This window comes from Xiphophorus hellerii, chromosome 6 (genome assembly GCF_003331165.1).
Source record: "Xiphophorus hellerii strain 12219 chromosome 6, Xiphophorus_hellerii-4.1, whole genome shotgun sequence".
NCBI lineage: Eukaryota > Metazoa > Chordata > Actinopteri > Cyprinodontiformes > Poeciliidae > Xiphophorus > Xiphophorus hellerii.
The window spans coordinates 5,525,412-5,540,865 of NC_045677.1; the positions used below are offsets into that span (position 1 = coordinate 5,525,412).

The 15,454-nt window shown below is 46.9% G+C and overlaps 1 protein-coding gene across 5 annotated transcripts in view; it reads left to right on the top strand.

Annotated features, from left to right (window-relative positions):
- The window catches only part of LOC116721126 (SH3-containing GRB2-like protein 3-interacting protein 1), a 52,194-nt gene that overhangs the window by 33,204 nt on the left and 3,536 nt on the right, over positions 1-15,454 (top strand). For 3 of the 5 annotated variants that reach the window (XM_032564651.1, XM_032564652.1, XM_032564650.1), the window contains 17 exons: positions 1,681-1,856; positions 1,951-1,962; positions 2,422-2,433; positions 2,753-2,777; positions 3,257-3,320; positions 4,311-4,381; positions 4,468-4,542; positions 4,651-4,719; positions 4,800-5,561; positions 9,583-9,704; positions 9,789-9,939; positions 11,418-11,529; positions 11,632-11,787; positions 12,860-12,992; positions 13,108-13,310; positions 14,057-14,121; positions 15,285-15,449. In XM_032564651.1, coding sequence (XP_032420542.1) covers positions 1,681-1,856; positions 1,951-1,962; positions 2,422-2,433; positions 2,753-2,777; positions 3,257-3,320; positions 4,311-4,381; positions 4,468-4,542; positions 4,651-4,719; positions 4,800-5,561; positions 9,583-9,704; positions 9,789-9,939; positions 11,418-11,529; positions 11,632-11,787; positions 12,860-12,992; positions 13,108-13,310; positions 14,057-14,121; positions 15,285-15,449 — 2,373 coding nt within the window. The remainder of the gene's footprint in view (positions 1-1,680; positions 1,857-1,950; positions 1,963-2,421; positions 2,434-2,752; positions 2,778-3,256; positions 3,321-4,310; positions 4,382-4,467; positions 4,543-4,650; positions 4,720-4,799; positions 5,562-9,582; positions 9,705-9,788; positions 9,940-11,417; positions 11,530-11,631; positions 11,788-12,859; positions 12,993-13,107; positions 13,311-14,056; positions 14,122-15,284; positions 15,450-15,454) is intronic. The other 2 variants (XM_032564653.1, XM_032564654.1) reach the window with 2 other exon arrangements.

Genomic DNA, 15,454 nt, shown 5'->3' on the forward strand with positions numbered 1-15,454 from the left:
CAGCGAGACGAGGAAGCGGCGCTCTCGGAACATGTCGCTTGCGATGCTATAGACTTGTTTAGTGGAGTGACTCTTCAGCTGAGTGCCTTTTAAAACAAACGAGACTAATCGATGGTCGTTCCCGCCCCGCCACCCCCGCATGTTTGTCTCTGCAGTTGCTAAAGAGGCAAAGGAGCATTAAGGCAGGCGAACGCTGTGATCATTCTGCAACTCTTTACTCACTCCTTCAACGTACTCCGTTCTACTTCACCCACTCAGCTGTTGCAACATTCAGCTTTTTCAGCACATTTCAGGAAGCTTTTAAATCATCTAGAATCCTTGAAGGCTAACTAATTCACCTCGAGTGTAGTTTATATTACAGTATACATCTACTTACACGATGTTGAGAAAATAGCAAGTGCTTTTTAAACATCTTTTATTATTTTTATTTTAAAAAATCCCTGTTTTCATGATGTTTTTGACCAGAATATCAATTTCATGGCAGAGGTTGTTGACACCAGGTCTGCCGCTCAGCTGCCTCACCTTTAACAAGGACAGATTTTAACACGTTAAAAAATTTGAATGCCATTCAGCACATTTTTCTAGATTCAAAGGCAGAACCTTTGTATTTGCGTGTTTCTGGTACGGCCATTAATCTGACGCACACGTGAGATCCAGAAACGACAGCGATGGATGATTGAAGCTGCTTCGTTTGGCCCACTGGGGGTTAAAATTGGCTTCAAAAAACAAGCTGATGGGAAGCTGGGAAAGACTGTTGTTGCAACTTATTTTTTTTTATAGCTTGACTTTCTGAGAGTAGGAAAATTGAACCTTTACATCTATGTCAAAATCTTATAGGACAGACACAGTACGAGGAAAACTCTTCCATGCTAACTTTGAACATCTCAAACCGTACTTTTTATTACTTCTTTTACTCAAATAATTTTTTTCGGCAGGTTTTCAGGAAAAATGTTTAAAGGTTTTCGGCCTGTACAGATTTCTGCTTCACTTCAGCCTTTTCGGCTAATTCAAGCTCATCCCTTCCTCTCATACGATCAATGGGCACACACACGGTCCGGTCCTTTGAGACCTGGTCATGCAGGACGATTTAGTCGTCCCTGTTTTCACTAAGGGTGTTTCCACACCTGATAGACCAGATGGCTCGGTTCGATCTGAGACCAAAATTGCAACATTTGCCCCATTTTCAGCTGGTGCTGTTTGCTTTCACACATGCACTGTGTCAAACGGTCCAAACCAGAGGCTGGTGCTGGCCTGTGGTGGCGCTGCACCAAGAAATACTAAATGAAGAGAGATGAAGATGAAGAAGACGACATGAGCGCAACTTTCTTTGACCCAAAATGTAAGCGAAAGTGGGATAGTGTTTTTAGTGGTTGTAGGATTTCATTTCTCCCATTGGCGCTATCTCCCATTTGTTTTGGTTGTATTTACCCAGAATGCCCTGTGCCTCCTCCGGTCTGCTTGTAATTCACATCTGCATTCAAACCACAGGTTACCTTCAACTGAACCGAACCGAGACCTACATTTTTAGGCGGACCAGAGTTCGCCTTTTTTTGGTCCGAGTCAGATTTCGATTGCGCATTCACACCTCACCAAACAAACCGGACTTTCTAGGCTAACAAACAGACAGTGAGAGCAGTTTCAGGTCGAATTCATCACACTTTGCCCTTGACAAGCGTTCACCGGCTTCCAAAGAAAAGCACTTCTTCTCCTCCAGCGACTCGGACGAAGACGAGGACAGCAAGAAAAAGTTCAAAATCCGGATCAAGCCGCTGGTGGCGGACAGCGGCCGGTGTGTCCCCCCATCGATGGACGAGCTGAAAGCCTCCGTGGGAGGATTGGCACTCTCTCCTTCCCTGGTGAGCTGACACTGACAGAGTTCTGCTTTATGACGTCAGTTTCAGGGTCTTACTGTGTTCATCCTTTCTGTCAACTCACTGCTTCCCTTTGTAGAGGAGAAGTCCGGTAAGCTCCTTCTGTTTTTATTTTTTTCTTCAAATGTCTCACCATCATAAAGGACTGTGGTGGAATGTCATTGTCTCTCTGGTTTTGCATGTAGATTCTGTTTCAACAGGCCCCTTTTTAGCACTCAAACCCACAAATTGTTTTTTGTTTTGTTTTTGTTCATGCTTCCTGTTTACTTGAACTTTACTTCCACCTTTCTGGCAAAGCACACATTTGTTCCATAATGCAAAGTAAGAAAAGAACACACACTAAGCTGTGAACTGGTCTCAGTACAGCTTCTGCATGCCAAGTGGGCCGTCGCGGCGTGATTCGACGTTGACCAAAGCGTTGCATTATGGAAGCTTTGCGGTTGAAGTAAAGAAGATGTGTTGTGTCCAGTTTTAGTTGTTGTCCCGTTGACTGATTTGTCACTCACTCTCTGACCCAGGTCTGTTCTCTCTTCCTTTTTGCTGGTCTCAGAGACGCAGTCCGGTGAGTTTCTCTGGCTCCACCTGCTGGTTGGAGGCCTGAAAGACAACCTCCTTTTAAGTTGTGAAAGTGCACAGATTGGACGAGTATTTTCACTGATCATTTAGAACAAGAAGCCTTCAAAAAGTTAACAATGTAGTGAATAAAGCGGATGTTTTCAAATTCAGATAGAGTATAAGAAATACAATAATATTCAATGCATGTCTGAGTGATTCTACATTACTGTAGAAATAATTTTTGATATTTCTTTAATAGATTTATCAGAATGCACCGTAGATGATTCGTATTGCTAACATCTGTTCTCTGCTTTTCCACTTTGCAGGGGATGATGAAAAGAAACCTATCATGTGAGTTCATTAACTTGCGTCATTATTTTATTGTTATGTATTATCACGTTTATTATTTATTTATTTACCAAATTAGGCCATTGTTTTGACCTTTACTGCCTTGCAAAAATGTATAACTAACTGGAAAACGTTTGAAAACAGAATCTTCAATGCCATTTATCAGTATTTTGCGAGAGGGGGCAACACAAAGAGGCATATAATTGGGAAGCTAAGAAAAGCGATTCTCGTTTCTCTAAATTTAAAATGTTTCTTGCATTTCAACTCAACCTCTTTCACTCCGAGATCTGATAGAGCCAAAACAGATAAACCTCAGTAACAACAGATAAAGAACATCTGTTAGGATAATCTCTCAGCAATTTTAAGTGGAAAAAAAAAATACTTTTTTGTAAGGCAGTGTGTATTATTACACTTCATATTGGTCACTCTGTTAATCTTATCAATTTCTTATTTAGTTGGTTAAATGGTTTTCGTTGCCATAGGTGAAGAGATTGCCCGACCCCGACGCTCTACCCCAACACCAAGTTATGCATCTGAGATGCCAAGGTCTGTGATCCTGTAAACAGCTCACAAGTGAATATGTTCATCAAAGCCCTGGTATTTCTAGATAATATTCCTACATGAGCTTCAAAAGTCTGGTCAAGTCTTGAGTTGATTATTTAGTCTGGAAAATCTTTTGAGTTTCCAGATACCATTTGTTGCATTTTAAATGATAAAAACATGAATTTTTGAACAATGAAGGGCTTTTTCCATTGATTTGATTCATGAAAGTCTCATGAAACGTTCTGGAACTTACCAGGTGCAACCTGGCTGTATAATGAGGTGACTTGTGACAAGACGCTCACCCAGAACTTTCATGTAATCTTTATGGATCTTTTCTAGAACTTTAGCTATTTCTGAAACTTTCATGCACTATTTCTAAAAGTTACCATTGTCTTGTAGTCCTATTAAGAATTCATGCAACTTCTTTCGTTTAACTTGCCTTGAAATTCTTCGGTCCTTTCCCAGGATCTTGCTGTAACTTACCAGCCATTTGTGAAATCTCACCATGTTCCATGAATCTATCTAGATAACTAGCTATCATTTAGCCGTCTAGATAACTAGCTTTCTATATAGCTATCATGTTAGCCAGCTATGTAGCCATCTATTAAGCAAGCACCATTCTGGATATCTACCTAGCTATCAGGTTATGTAGCTGTCTAGATATCTATATAGCTATTAAGTTAGCTAGCTATTCCGTTTAGATAGCTAGCTATGTAGGACACATTTTAAATGATAAAAAAGCTAGCTAGCTTAGTTAGCTAGCTGAATGCAATGTCAAAGAAAGTACCAGATAATTTCAGAGAAAGTTCCATGGAAGTACTTAAAAGTACATAATCTCATAAATTTTATTGCTGAGAACATACTGTAGCTCAGCAGTATTCAGTCAAGAAGAACACAGATGTTGATGTAAAGTCCAAACTGACCCAGAACTGGGACTATGTTGGCTCAGATGAACGCTGGCACTGTTTTAGATGAATGTGTTTTCTCTTGCAGCGCCACTGCGCCGCAGAACGTTCCTGCTTTGTTCAGGCTTCCTTCAGACAGCAGATATGCCAGATATGATGGTCTGTCTTCCACTAATTAGTCATAACTTCCTGTGTGTTGTGTTTCCTGCTCAACTCTGTCTTCTTATTTGTTGCGGCACTGTCAGTAATCCGTAGCGATGCATGGGGAGAACCCAGACCGTGTTCAGAATCCCAGCTGAGCCGAAGTTTTCCAGCAGGAGGTGAGTAGGCAGAGCTTTGTTGTGCCAGTAAATTCAACTGATCTAATGTGTGTGTGTGTGTGTGTGTGTGTGTGTGTGTTCGGTGATGCTGAACTGTCTCTGTTGCAGCTCCTCCACCGCTTCCTCCGAAAAACTTCCCCTCCAGAGGTCGCTACGGCTTTCCATCAGACCTGGCAGGTAATTTCCTTCTGAATTCATCAGTGGAAGTCGGTCTCGCGCTGTGATTTAACGGCTACTGTTCCAACTCCTTCTTACAGCTGATCTGCCCAACGGCAGGGCGGCACGGAGCTCCGCCCCCATCTACCTGAACGTCCTGTCACCGGCCTCATACCGGGGGTCACCGGGCCCCGACCTGGACGATGTGTTCGGCCCCGCCGACAGCTCCAAAACGAGGGAGGATGCGCCATCTCCCAGATGGGTCACGTTCACGGACGATCGACCTCCACCCCCCGACGAGCCGGCTCCCCCGCCACCGCCGGACTCTCCTCCCCCGGACACGCCCACCTCCACGCCTTCCACGCCTGGCCTCTCACCGGGACCGCCCCCGAATGAGCCCCCTCCTTCTCCGCCATGCTTTTCCCCCGGCTCCTCCCCTCCTTTCACTCCGCTAGACTCGCCCCCCTCCATCGTTCTCGGCCCTCCACCCCCAGATGAGCCAGCTCCCCCCTTACCTCCCGACTTCTCCCCTTCCGAGTCTCCTCCTGCTTTCCTCGAAGAGGAAGGAGTCGATGAGGAGGTTCTGCAGTTCGCAGGATACGCCTGCGCCCCGACTCCCATCAGCCCCGTCCCCCCTCTGCCGGCAGAGCGGAGGTCCCCGCGGGCGGCGGTCACGTCTCCTTTAGTCTACGGGACTCTGGGAGGAAAGAGGACTCCAGAGGGAGCGTACCAGAGAGATGAAGTACCAGAAGTGACAGGCTCTCCCAGAGAGCTGACACCCAGCTTCAGGGGAACGCCTCCTCCTCTTCCTCCATCTGCGTACCGATCCATCATGTCTTCCCCTGGGCCCTTCTCTGGCAGCAGTGAGTGTTCTGCTCTCTTTGTAAATATGAAGCCCACCTTCAGGTGAATTTAAAGGGGCAGTGTTGTGTAAAGTTGACTTTGTTAAACCTTACACCATTGTTTAATGTTGGTCTCTCATCAAAATGATACCTGGACTGTTGCTTTGACTCTTTCATGCATGTTTGAGAAATCCTTTAACCTCCTGTGGCAACCATTCAGACATGCCTAAACGCTTGAGCTAACCGAGCTCTGCCTTTTCCACGAAGCTCCTCCTTGAAGATCCCGACTCACAAAGCAGCCCCCCCCTCCCCTCACAGCTCCTTCAGACTAGCCAGCAGCAATTAGTAAATCAGCAAACACCTAGTAGAACTCATTATATGTATTTACTATACTCACTATATGTCCATTAGTGTCAAGAAGTGGTGCGGGTGAGGTGGTGAGGCAGAGGCAGCGGACCCAGGAATGATGAAAAATATGAGGATTTAATGAAAATAACTTGTCCAAACAGCAGGCACGAGGAAACACTGACGACACAGAAGCTAACATTGACGTTGACATAGACGAGGACCCCACGAGGAACAAGGAACACAGGTGGAGTTAAATACACGGGAGGGTAATCACAGAGACGAGACACACCTGGGAACAATCAAGGGGAGGACAGGACAACGAAGAGACTAAGGACACAGAAAACTCTAAATAAACACAGAAAAACACAGATCCTGACAGTACCCCCCCCTCAAGGGCGGCTACCAGACGCCCAAAAAACAAAAACACAACAAGGGTGGGCGGAGGGGCGCTGGACGGGGGGCCAGAGTCCAGAAAAAACAAAAACACAACAAGGGTGGGCGGAGGGGCGCTGGACGGGGGGCCAGAGTCCAGAAAAACAAAAAACAACCCACCATCGTGGGCGGAAACACAAGAAGGGCCAAGAGTCCAAAAACAAACAAAAAACTACCCACAGGGTGGGCGGAGGCAAAGGAGGCAGGAACCACGGAGGTGGTCCGGCGGTCGTCCGCGGCGGCGGGAACCACGGAGGCGGTGCGGCGGCCGTCCGCGGCGCTGGAGGCGGGAACCACGGAGGCGGTCCGGCGGCCGTCCGCGGCGCTGGAGGCGGGAACCACGGAGGCGGTCCGGCGGCCGTCCGCGGCGCTGGAGGCGGGAACCACGGAGGCGGTCCGGCGGCCGTCCGCGGCGCTGAAGGCGGGAACCACGGAGGCGGTCCGGCGGCCGTCCGCGGCGCTGGAGGCGGCGATGATGAGTCCCGGGGGCCGCCCACAGACGGCGACGACGAGCCCCCCGAGGCAGGGTCTCGGTCGGAGCACAGGGGGTCTCGGTCTCAGGTGGAACACTGGGGGTCTCGGTCTCGGGTGGAACACTGGGGGTCTCGGTCAGAACGGATAGGGACTGGGTCTCGGTCGGAACACTGGGGGTCTCGGTCTCTGGAGGAACGCTGGGGGTCAGAGTCTCTGGAGGAACACTGGGGGTCTCTGGAGGAACGCAGAAGGTCAGGGTCTCTGGAGGAACGCAGAAGGTCAGGGTCTCTGGAGGAACGCAGAAGGTCAGGGTCTCTGGAGGAACGCAGAAGGTCAGGGTCTCTGGAGGAACGCAGAAGGTCAGGGTCTCGGGTGGAACACAGAGGGTCTCGGTCTCGGGTGGAACGCAGAGAGTCTCTGGAGGAACGCAGGGAGTCTGAGTTGGAACGCAGGGAGTCTCGGAAGGAACGCTGGGGGTCTGGGTCTCGGAAGGAACACTGGGAGTCTCGGAAGGAACACAGGGAGTCTCAGTCTCAGGTGCGCCGGCTGGAACGCCGGCTGATTCGGCCTCGGGTGCGCCGGCTGGAACGCTGGCTGGAACCGGCCGCGTAGGCGAGCCGCAGCGAAGCCTTGGAACCGGCCGCGGAGGCGAGCCGCAGCGAAGCCTTGGAACCGGCCGCGGAGGCGAGCCGCAGCGAAGCCTTGGAACCGGCCGCGGGGGCGAGCCGCAGCGAAGCCTTGGAACCGGCCGCGGGGGCGAGCCGCAGCGAAGCCTTGGAACCGGCCGCGGGGGCGAGCCGCAGCGAAGCCTTGGAACCGGCCGCGGGGGCGAGCCGCAGCGAAGCCTTGGAACCGGCCGCGGGGGCGAGCCGCAGCGAAGCCTTGGAACCGGCCGCGGGGGCGAGCCGCAGCGAAGCCTTGGAACCGGCCGCGGGGGCGAGCCGCAGCGGAGCCTTGGAAACGGCTGCGGGGGCGAGCCGGAGCGGAGCCTGGGAACCGGCAGCGGAGGTGACAGCTCCGGAAGGCGACGAGGGGCCGGGTCCACCGGCGGCTCACGTCGCTGTCTCCGGGCTGACCGAGGAGGTGGCGGCTCCGGAAAGCGACGAGGGGCCGGGTCTGCCGGCGGCTCACGTCGCTGTCTCCGGGCTGAACGCGGAGGTGACGGATCCGGAAGGCGACGAGGGGCCGGGTTCACCGGCGGCTCACGTCGCTGTCTCCCCCGGCGTGAGTAACGGCGGGGGCCGAATCCGGAGGGCTTTGGGGTGGTGACTGGTAGGATCTGGCGGCTAATCGCCAGGGTGTAGTCCGACTCCAGTCCCAACTCTTCCAGCAGCAGCGGAGATGGCAGGATCTCTACGTCCCTGTAGAGATCCCGCTGAGCCAACTCCAACTGCTGCTGGAACCATACCTCCGGGTCATGCTGGGCCATAAGCTGCTGTCTCACCATCGGTCTGGTCGGGTCCTTCTGTCAAGAAGTGGTGCGGGTGAGGTGGTGAGGCAGAGGCAGCGGACCCAGGAATGATGAAAAATATGAGGATTTAATGAAAATAACTTGTCCAAACAGCAGGCACGAGGAAACACTGACGACACAGAAGCTAACATTGACGTTGACATAGACGAGGACCCCACGAGGAACAAGGAACACAGGTGGAGTTAAATACACGGGAGGGTAATCACAGAGACGAGACACACCTGGGAACAATCAAGGGGAGGACAGGACAACGAAGAGACTAAGGACACAGAAAACTCTAAATAAACACAGAAAAACACAGATCCTGACAATTAGATGTCTTTCTGTTTAGGCTTTAGTCCATCAAACTGCAGGAACGCCCGCTTTTGTTCTGGTCAACCAATGATGACGATCAGTAAATAAAGTATGTTTAAGTATTAGCAACGTCAGTGTACTTGGTGTTGATTCACACAGATTTTCCATTTTGGCTTCAGATTGTATAAAGGGACATTATTATGTGTTTTCCAGTCACATAGTGCTACTTTATAGCACTATAAAGTCATAGTAATATTTACAAGGTCATATTTCTTTAAAGTCATATTTGACTTTAAAGAAATATGACCTTGTAAATTAACACCTTGAAATTGTGTCTCTGTCCCTTTAAAAACTCCTGCTATTTCTGAAGCTCCGCCTTCAGGACGTCGTCACAACATGGCTCCTCTATTAAACCTTTAACAACGTTTTTACCAGCATTGCACTAAGAAGTAGCTCCTATAATGAGCTCAGTAGATGCGCAGCTCTACCAGATGTTTGCTAATTGCTGCTGGCTAGTCTGAAGGAGTTGAGTGGGGGCGTTGTGGTTGAGGGCAGCTCTGTGAGGGTGGAAACTTGGAAGCTGCAGCTCAGAGGAGAAAGCTGAGCCTTGAAGGCGGGGCTAGGTCCACCCAGGCGTTTTCCACAGCTGAATGGTTGCCATGGGAGATTAGAGGATTTCTCAAACATGCATTAAAGAATCAAAGCAACACGTCAGGTATGTTTTTGATGATGGAAGAACATTATTATTAATGACAATTTTAATTAACCTTTAATTAACCAGGATAAAACTCCTTGAGATCAAAGATCTCTTAAAAGTGTCCTGGTGGCAAGACGCAGTTAGTTAGAGTAAACATGGTTCAATATCAATAACAATAGCATCATTGAAATAAAAACTACTTTCTTTGTGTGTTTTTCTTATGAGTTTGGATTTCTGTAGATTTCGAAGTTTGTAAACCTCGGATCACTTGATCTTTGACTCTGCCATGAAATAAAGTGTCACCCAGACTCTGGTGCCCCCTGCAGGCCCCTCGTCTCCAGCCCGCCCTACCACGCCTCATTCCCGGGGGAGTCCGGTGCCGCCTCCTCCTCCTCCCCGTCCGTCCTCGCGACCGAAGCTGCCCCCGGGGAAGCCAATCACAGACCTGGTGCGTAGAAAAACTCCCAGCTTCAGTCTGGAATCTCTCAGTTTTCAGGGTCGAGACCGAACGAAGCTCCGTTCTCTTTCCCAGAGTCGGCCTTTCAGCCCCCCGGTTTCGGGAAGCCCTCCGCCTTTTGCCCCCCTGGCCCGCGCCGAGAGCTCCTCCTCCCTGTCCTCCGTCACCTCGCACAGCGCGGCGTCCACTCCCACCTTAGGACGGGACCTCAGCATGCCCACCGCAGGTACGGAGGCTGCCGCGCGCGCGCCTTGCCACGGCTCCACGTCCACACGCCATCTTCCCTCTTGTCGTCGTGTCCTTGCCTCACTGTCTTGTCCGTCTCATGACTCTCTCCTCCTCATGTCTCCGCCCCGCCCAGAGGCCTCGCAGCCTCTGGTTTGGTTTGACCACGGCAGGTTTTATTTAGCTTTTGAAGGTGAGTCGCTCCGCTGAGCAGCAGCAGCACATGAACATGAAGAAAGTTCTTCTTCATGTTCTTGCTGCCCATCCCATCTCCTACTCACCCAGATCCTTGAGTCGTATGGATATGCAGTGCTGGTCCCAAGTTCACTAACGCTCATCATGAATTTCAAACTAATTTGTGGCTTTTAATAATTTGTTTCAACTGCTCTTCTTTTTTTTCTTTAGGGTACCGACTTTTACTTCTAGTAACAATTATTTTAGTTATCGATTCATTCTGATTATTAATCGGATAAAAAAAACGGACATTCTGAAGATTTATTGTTTAAGCCTTCTTTGTGCAATTTTAGAGATACATTAAAGGAAGAAAATAAACATTTTATTACCTACGAAGCAACAACACATCCTTCCTTCAGTGAACGCTCAGAGGATGCATCGACATGTGAAAAGCTCAGCCCTTTCTAGCTTGTCTGGGCATTAATACAGTGTAGGACTGTTGATTATTTTTTGGATTAATTGATTAATACTTGAATAAAAAAAGTGCTTTTTTTTCAACAGAATTCAAACCAAGTGTGGCTAAAGGTATGCCACCCCAGGAGTTTTGGGTAGAACAGAATTGCAGATAAAGAAGGCTTTGTTTTGTATCTTAAAGGCAAAATGTACATAATTTTTATATAGTTCTGGCTTAATTACTGCTTTGACTGTGTTCTTTCAGCAAATGGCCTTTTTTTTGAGTCCGTATAATCCAGTCAACGATTAATCAATTACTGAATTAGTTGACGATTATTTCAACAATTAATTAATCTGATTAATTGTTTCAGCCCCGGTGAAACATAAAGCAATTTCGGAGAGTTTCAAAATCTAGAACTGTCTGTTTTGCCTACCAGGTCACATCTGCAGATTAACAATAGTCACCCTGTTGCCAACTGAGTGACTTCATTGCTATACTTTGTGACTTTTCAGAAAAAAAAGGTAAATTGTGTCAGCAACAATTGGAATAGGCAGGTCAGGCTTTTTAAAGATTGGTGATCGGCGTCCCAACTAACGCTGAATATTAGTGTTGAATGGATAAAGTTAAGCCTACACGGTTTGTTAAATACCATTAAAAAATGTTTTTTCCATGTAATATTAAAATCCCAAATGAATCATGATGAGTGTATGTAAACTTCTGAGCAACACTGTGGATAGTTTGGTTTAATCTTCACCTGTTATCTTTTGTTGCTCCCTTTTATAGATTTGTTGCAGCAAACACCGCACCAGAAGATTTCTTACGGCCATCTTTTGGTTTTATGTCCTGAACAGGCTGCTCTAGAGGGCCCAGCCCGCTCACCATGGGGCCCCAGGACACCCTGCCGGTCGCTGCTGCTTTCACCGAAACCATCAATGCTTATTTCAAAGGCGCTGACCCCAGCAAGTAAACAAAACAAACAAAAAAACAATAGTTCTCTCAGTATGACAGATATTTCGCAGTTCGGTTTGCGTATCTTGGAGGTGTTGCCTTCTCTGCCTGCTGCAGATGTGCGGTGAAGATCACCGGGGAGATGGTCCTCTCCTTCCCTGCAGGTATAACCCGGCACTTCGCTTGCCACCCGACTCAACCCGTCCTCACCTTCGTCATCAGCAGCTACAGCCGCCTGGAGCAAGTCCTGCCCAATCCACAGCTGCTCTGCTGGTGAGCTTCAACACAGTGAAGTTGCCTTTTTTTTTTTCTGGGCCATGAAATCCAGTTAATGCTACGATTTGGGGCTTCATTTCTGTGCAAAGGTGTTGTGAACCTTGTAGTTTGATTGTTATTGTTTACTCCTGGGATATTTGTTCCAGATCGGTGGTGCACAGGAGCTGAAATGCTGTTTGTCCGTGTTTGGTTCTGGTTCTGGAGAGGCAGAGCAGAACCAGAACCAGAGTAAGAGCTGAAGACGGACAGAGTCAAAGTCCGGATCTAAAATTTAGAGAATCTGTTGCACAACCTGATTACTGAACTGAAAAACAAAGAATGGACAATAATGTCATTCAATGGAAACTAGTAGAGGCAGACCTTAAACTCTTTGTTTCAACCAGACAAAATATATACGCACGCCACACTTTTCAGATTTTTGTTTGTAAAACGAGGTGATGCATTCACAGTAGCTGCATTTCCACTGACTGTTTCATTGTGTATTTTGACACAAAACAAAACCATTTTGAAAAAAAGTCTTGTTTCTCGATAAAACATTTTTGTGCCAGGATAAGTCGGGGAGAAGGAGATGGGTTTCTGTTCGTATCTAAATTGGTTTGTTTCGCAAAGCACTTTTTTCACATCACACAAGTCACGCGATCGACAGCCGGAAGTTGCCACCGGCAGAAACCACGAAGAAGACGACAGGCTTATGGCGCAGCTGGGTTTTTTTAATGACTTATCGCGTGAACAAACGTATTCACACGTGGTTTTAAGCGCGTCTCTTGTTTAATGGAGACACTGCAATTGCGAAATTGTGTTGTTGGGTTTTTTTTCGAAATTAGTGCAATGTTGATTGAAGTTTTGCACACATTTGTAACGGAAATGCAGCTAATTAAGCACTACCTTGCGTTGGTTTATCACATAAAGTCCCAGTGAAACACATTGAAACTTGTGGTTAAGCGTTAAAAATGTCGCAGAGCGCCGCAGCCGACCATCTTGGACCTGGACAGGAAGGAATTGTGCACATAAATTATCCTTTTATGATCCTTTTATGCCTGAGCGGAACATTGTTCTTGTCGCTCTGCAGCGACACCGCGCCAGACGGTGTAGACATCAAGGAGTTCTGGGTAAACATGCCAAACCTGATCACCCATCTGAAGAAAGTGGCAGAACAGAAGCCTCAGGCGACATACTACAACGTGGATATGATCAAATACCAAGTACAAAATGCCTCTTTTCTTTTCTTTTTAAAAAAAAAAAATCTCTCTAACATTATTCCTCTTATTGAAGACATGAACTGTAGTCCACATATTCCTCTGGGCGTTTTCCCGCCAGGTGTCAGCAGAGGGGATCCAGTCCACTCCTCTGAACATGGCCGTGAGCTGGCGGGGGGATTCCGTCAACACCGACCTTCGAATAGATTACAAATACAACGCGGAGGCCATGGCCGCCCCGGTGCCGCTACACAACATCCACTTTGTGGTTCCGGTGAACGGAGGCATAGCCCGGCTGCACACCATGATCCCCCCCGCCACATGGTAAAGGGCAGCCCGCACCTCAGAACCCCTAAACCACACCCAGCCTACGAATTAGGCTCAGGCGATAAGTCAATTTTATTGATTTATTTAATCTTTGGTTTTTGGAGATTTAGATTTTTTTTGGAAAATGTTGATTTTTTTTTTTTTCACTAATAAACTCCTTTGGTTTCCATAATACAAAGTGACGGCGGCCATCTTCTATCCTGTTTCGACTTTGAATTCTGGTCAGCTCAGGCTAAGATGTTTTCCTGTTTTTAATTGTGAGATTAAAGTTGTAAAGTTATAAGAATGCAGTTGATACGTAAAGGAGGACAAAGTGGTAATTTTATGGAAGCTCCAGCAAAAAAAAGGAATTATCCAAGATTTCTTTCATTAAATTACCTTTTTCTTTCCTGTAATTTTTGCTTTTCTTTCTGTTAAAATTTCATCCATATCCTACTATTGTTATGACTGTATTTTTTCATTGAACAAAAATTCTGGTAGCCTGGCCCTAATAATCATACAACTCACAGAAGAGATGATTGAAATAAACGGCACTTTTTGAAAATATTTTCTGGTATGAAAAAAATTGCAGATTTAATTTTTGTACCATATTGTTCAGCCATTCTATGAGTAATGGGCTTCTGCCATCTTTGCCCCCTAACATTCCTTCTTATTGTCCAGTGTATAAAGAGGAAAATATGCAGGTTAATCCGCAAGTCTATTAAACATAACATAATATTTTTTTTGTTCTCTCTCTCATTCAGGAATCCAGAGCAGCAAACGATTCAGTGGAAAATCCAAAGCCTGTCTCAAAGATCTGAAAATGGAGGCAAGTGTTGTTTGTTTTTTTTGTTCATTTGGTTTTTGGTTGAAAATCATTTTCTTTCCCTAAACATACAGCAAATTGGAAAAAAAAAACAACTGAGGGCACCTGAACCTTTTCTGTAGCATTTCTCACAAAATTCAAATTCATGTCGTTCTTCAGTGAGTTGAGTGGAGGATCACATCGTACAGTAGCTCAAGAAATGTAGAAATGTTACCTGAAATACACAAAGTAAGCATTTTTTTTTTTTTACTGCATATTATCAGACTACAAAATTCAAGTCTGTTATGTTTTCTTGTATTGTTTTCTGTCATGGAAAAAATACTATTTCCAAGCACTGTTCAGGTGAGTCACTCAATCAGGTTTATTCATATATTGTGCACAATACAGAGAGCTTGTAGGACAATCAGTAATGAAGCAGGTCTGGATGAAAAGCTCTGTCAGGCAGAGACAACACGTGAGTTTTATACAAAGGGATAAGGGATCCAAAGCATGGGAAACACACTGGTTCCCATGCAGCTGGGAAAAACAACGTCCAACCTTGCGCATGTAACCCAAATAGCTTTAACTTGGTGGGAATATACTGGAACTTAGAATAAACATATAGCAATACAACTAACAGCTGTGACCTTATTGTAATTTTTCCATATCATTTTCCTAAATCTTACACCTTTGTTTTGTCATTTCTGTCACTTCCTGGTGTAGTTTGGGTTATTGGCTGTGATTGGTTCTTTTTCATCTGAGCAATACATGCGATTGGATGAGAACAGTCTGTCATTTCCTGCTGCTGTGGTTCAGTTACATGCGCTTTGGAGTTGGTTTTGCGTATGAAAGATACATGAAATTTCACGCCGTTTTGGCCTCATTGGTGTTCCGTACACGAGGAGCAGAAACGTCGGAGCAAAACGCAAATCTACCAATCGAGTGCGAGTTATAAACGACCAATACCACAAATTATTGTTTGCTCACATTGATACATGCGCTCACACCAGATTCACCGCTCACCCGTATTGGTGGCACAAAGACAGCGCCATAGAAAAGTGAGGAAACCTCCGGAAAACAATTAATATCCAAACCCAGAAACCTTAAAGGAATAAACAACATTGCATATTTTGTCCAATGACTGCATTGCTCTATTACGCAAAGTCAGACATGTGCGTATTGTGTAGGAGTAGGGGCTCTATTGGGCCGGTTCCAGATGGAGGAGGGTCCCTGTAAGCCGTCCCAGCTGGCCGTCCAGTTCACCAGCGAGGGAAGCACGCTGTCCGGCTGCGACATCCAGCTCGTCGGGACCGGCTACCGGCTGTCTCTGGTCAAGAAGAGATTCGCTGCAGGTCGG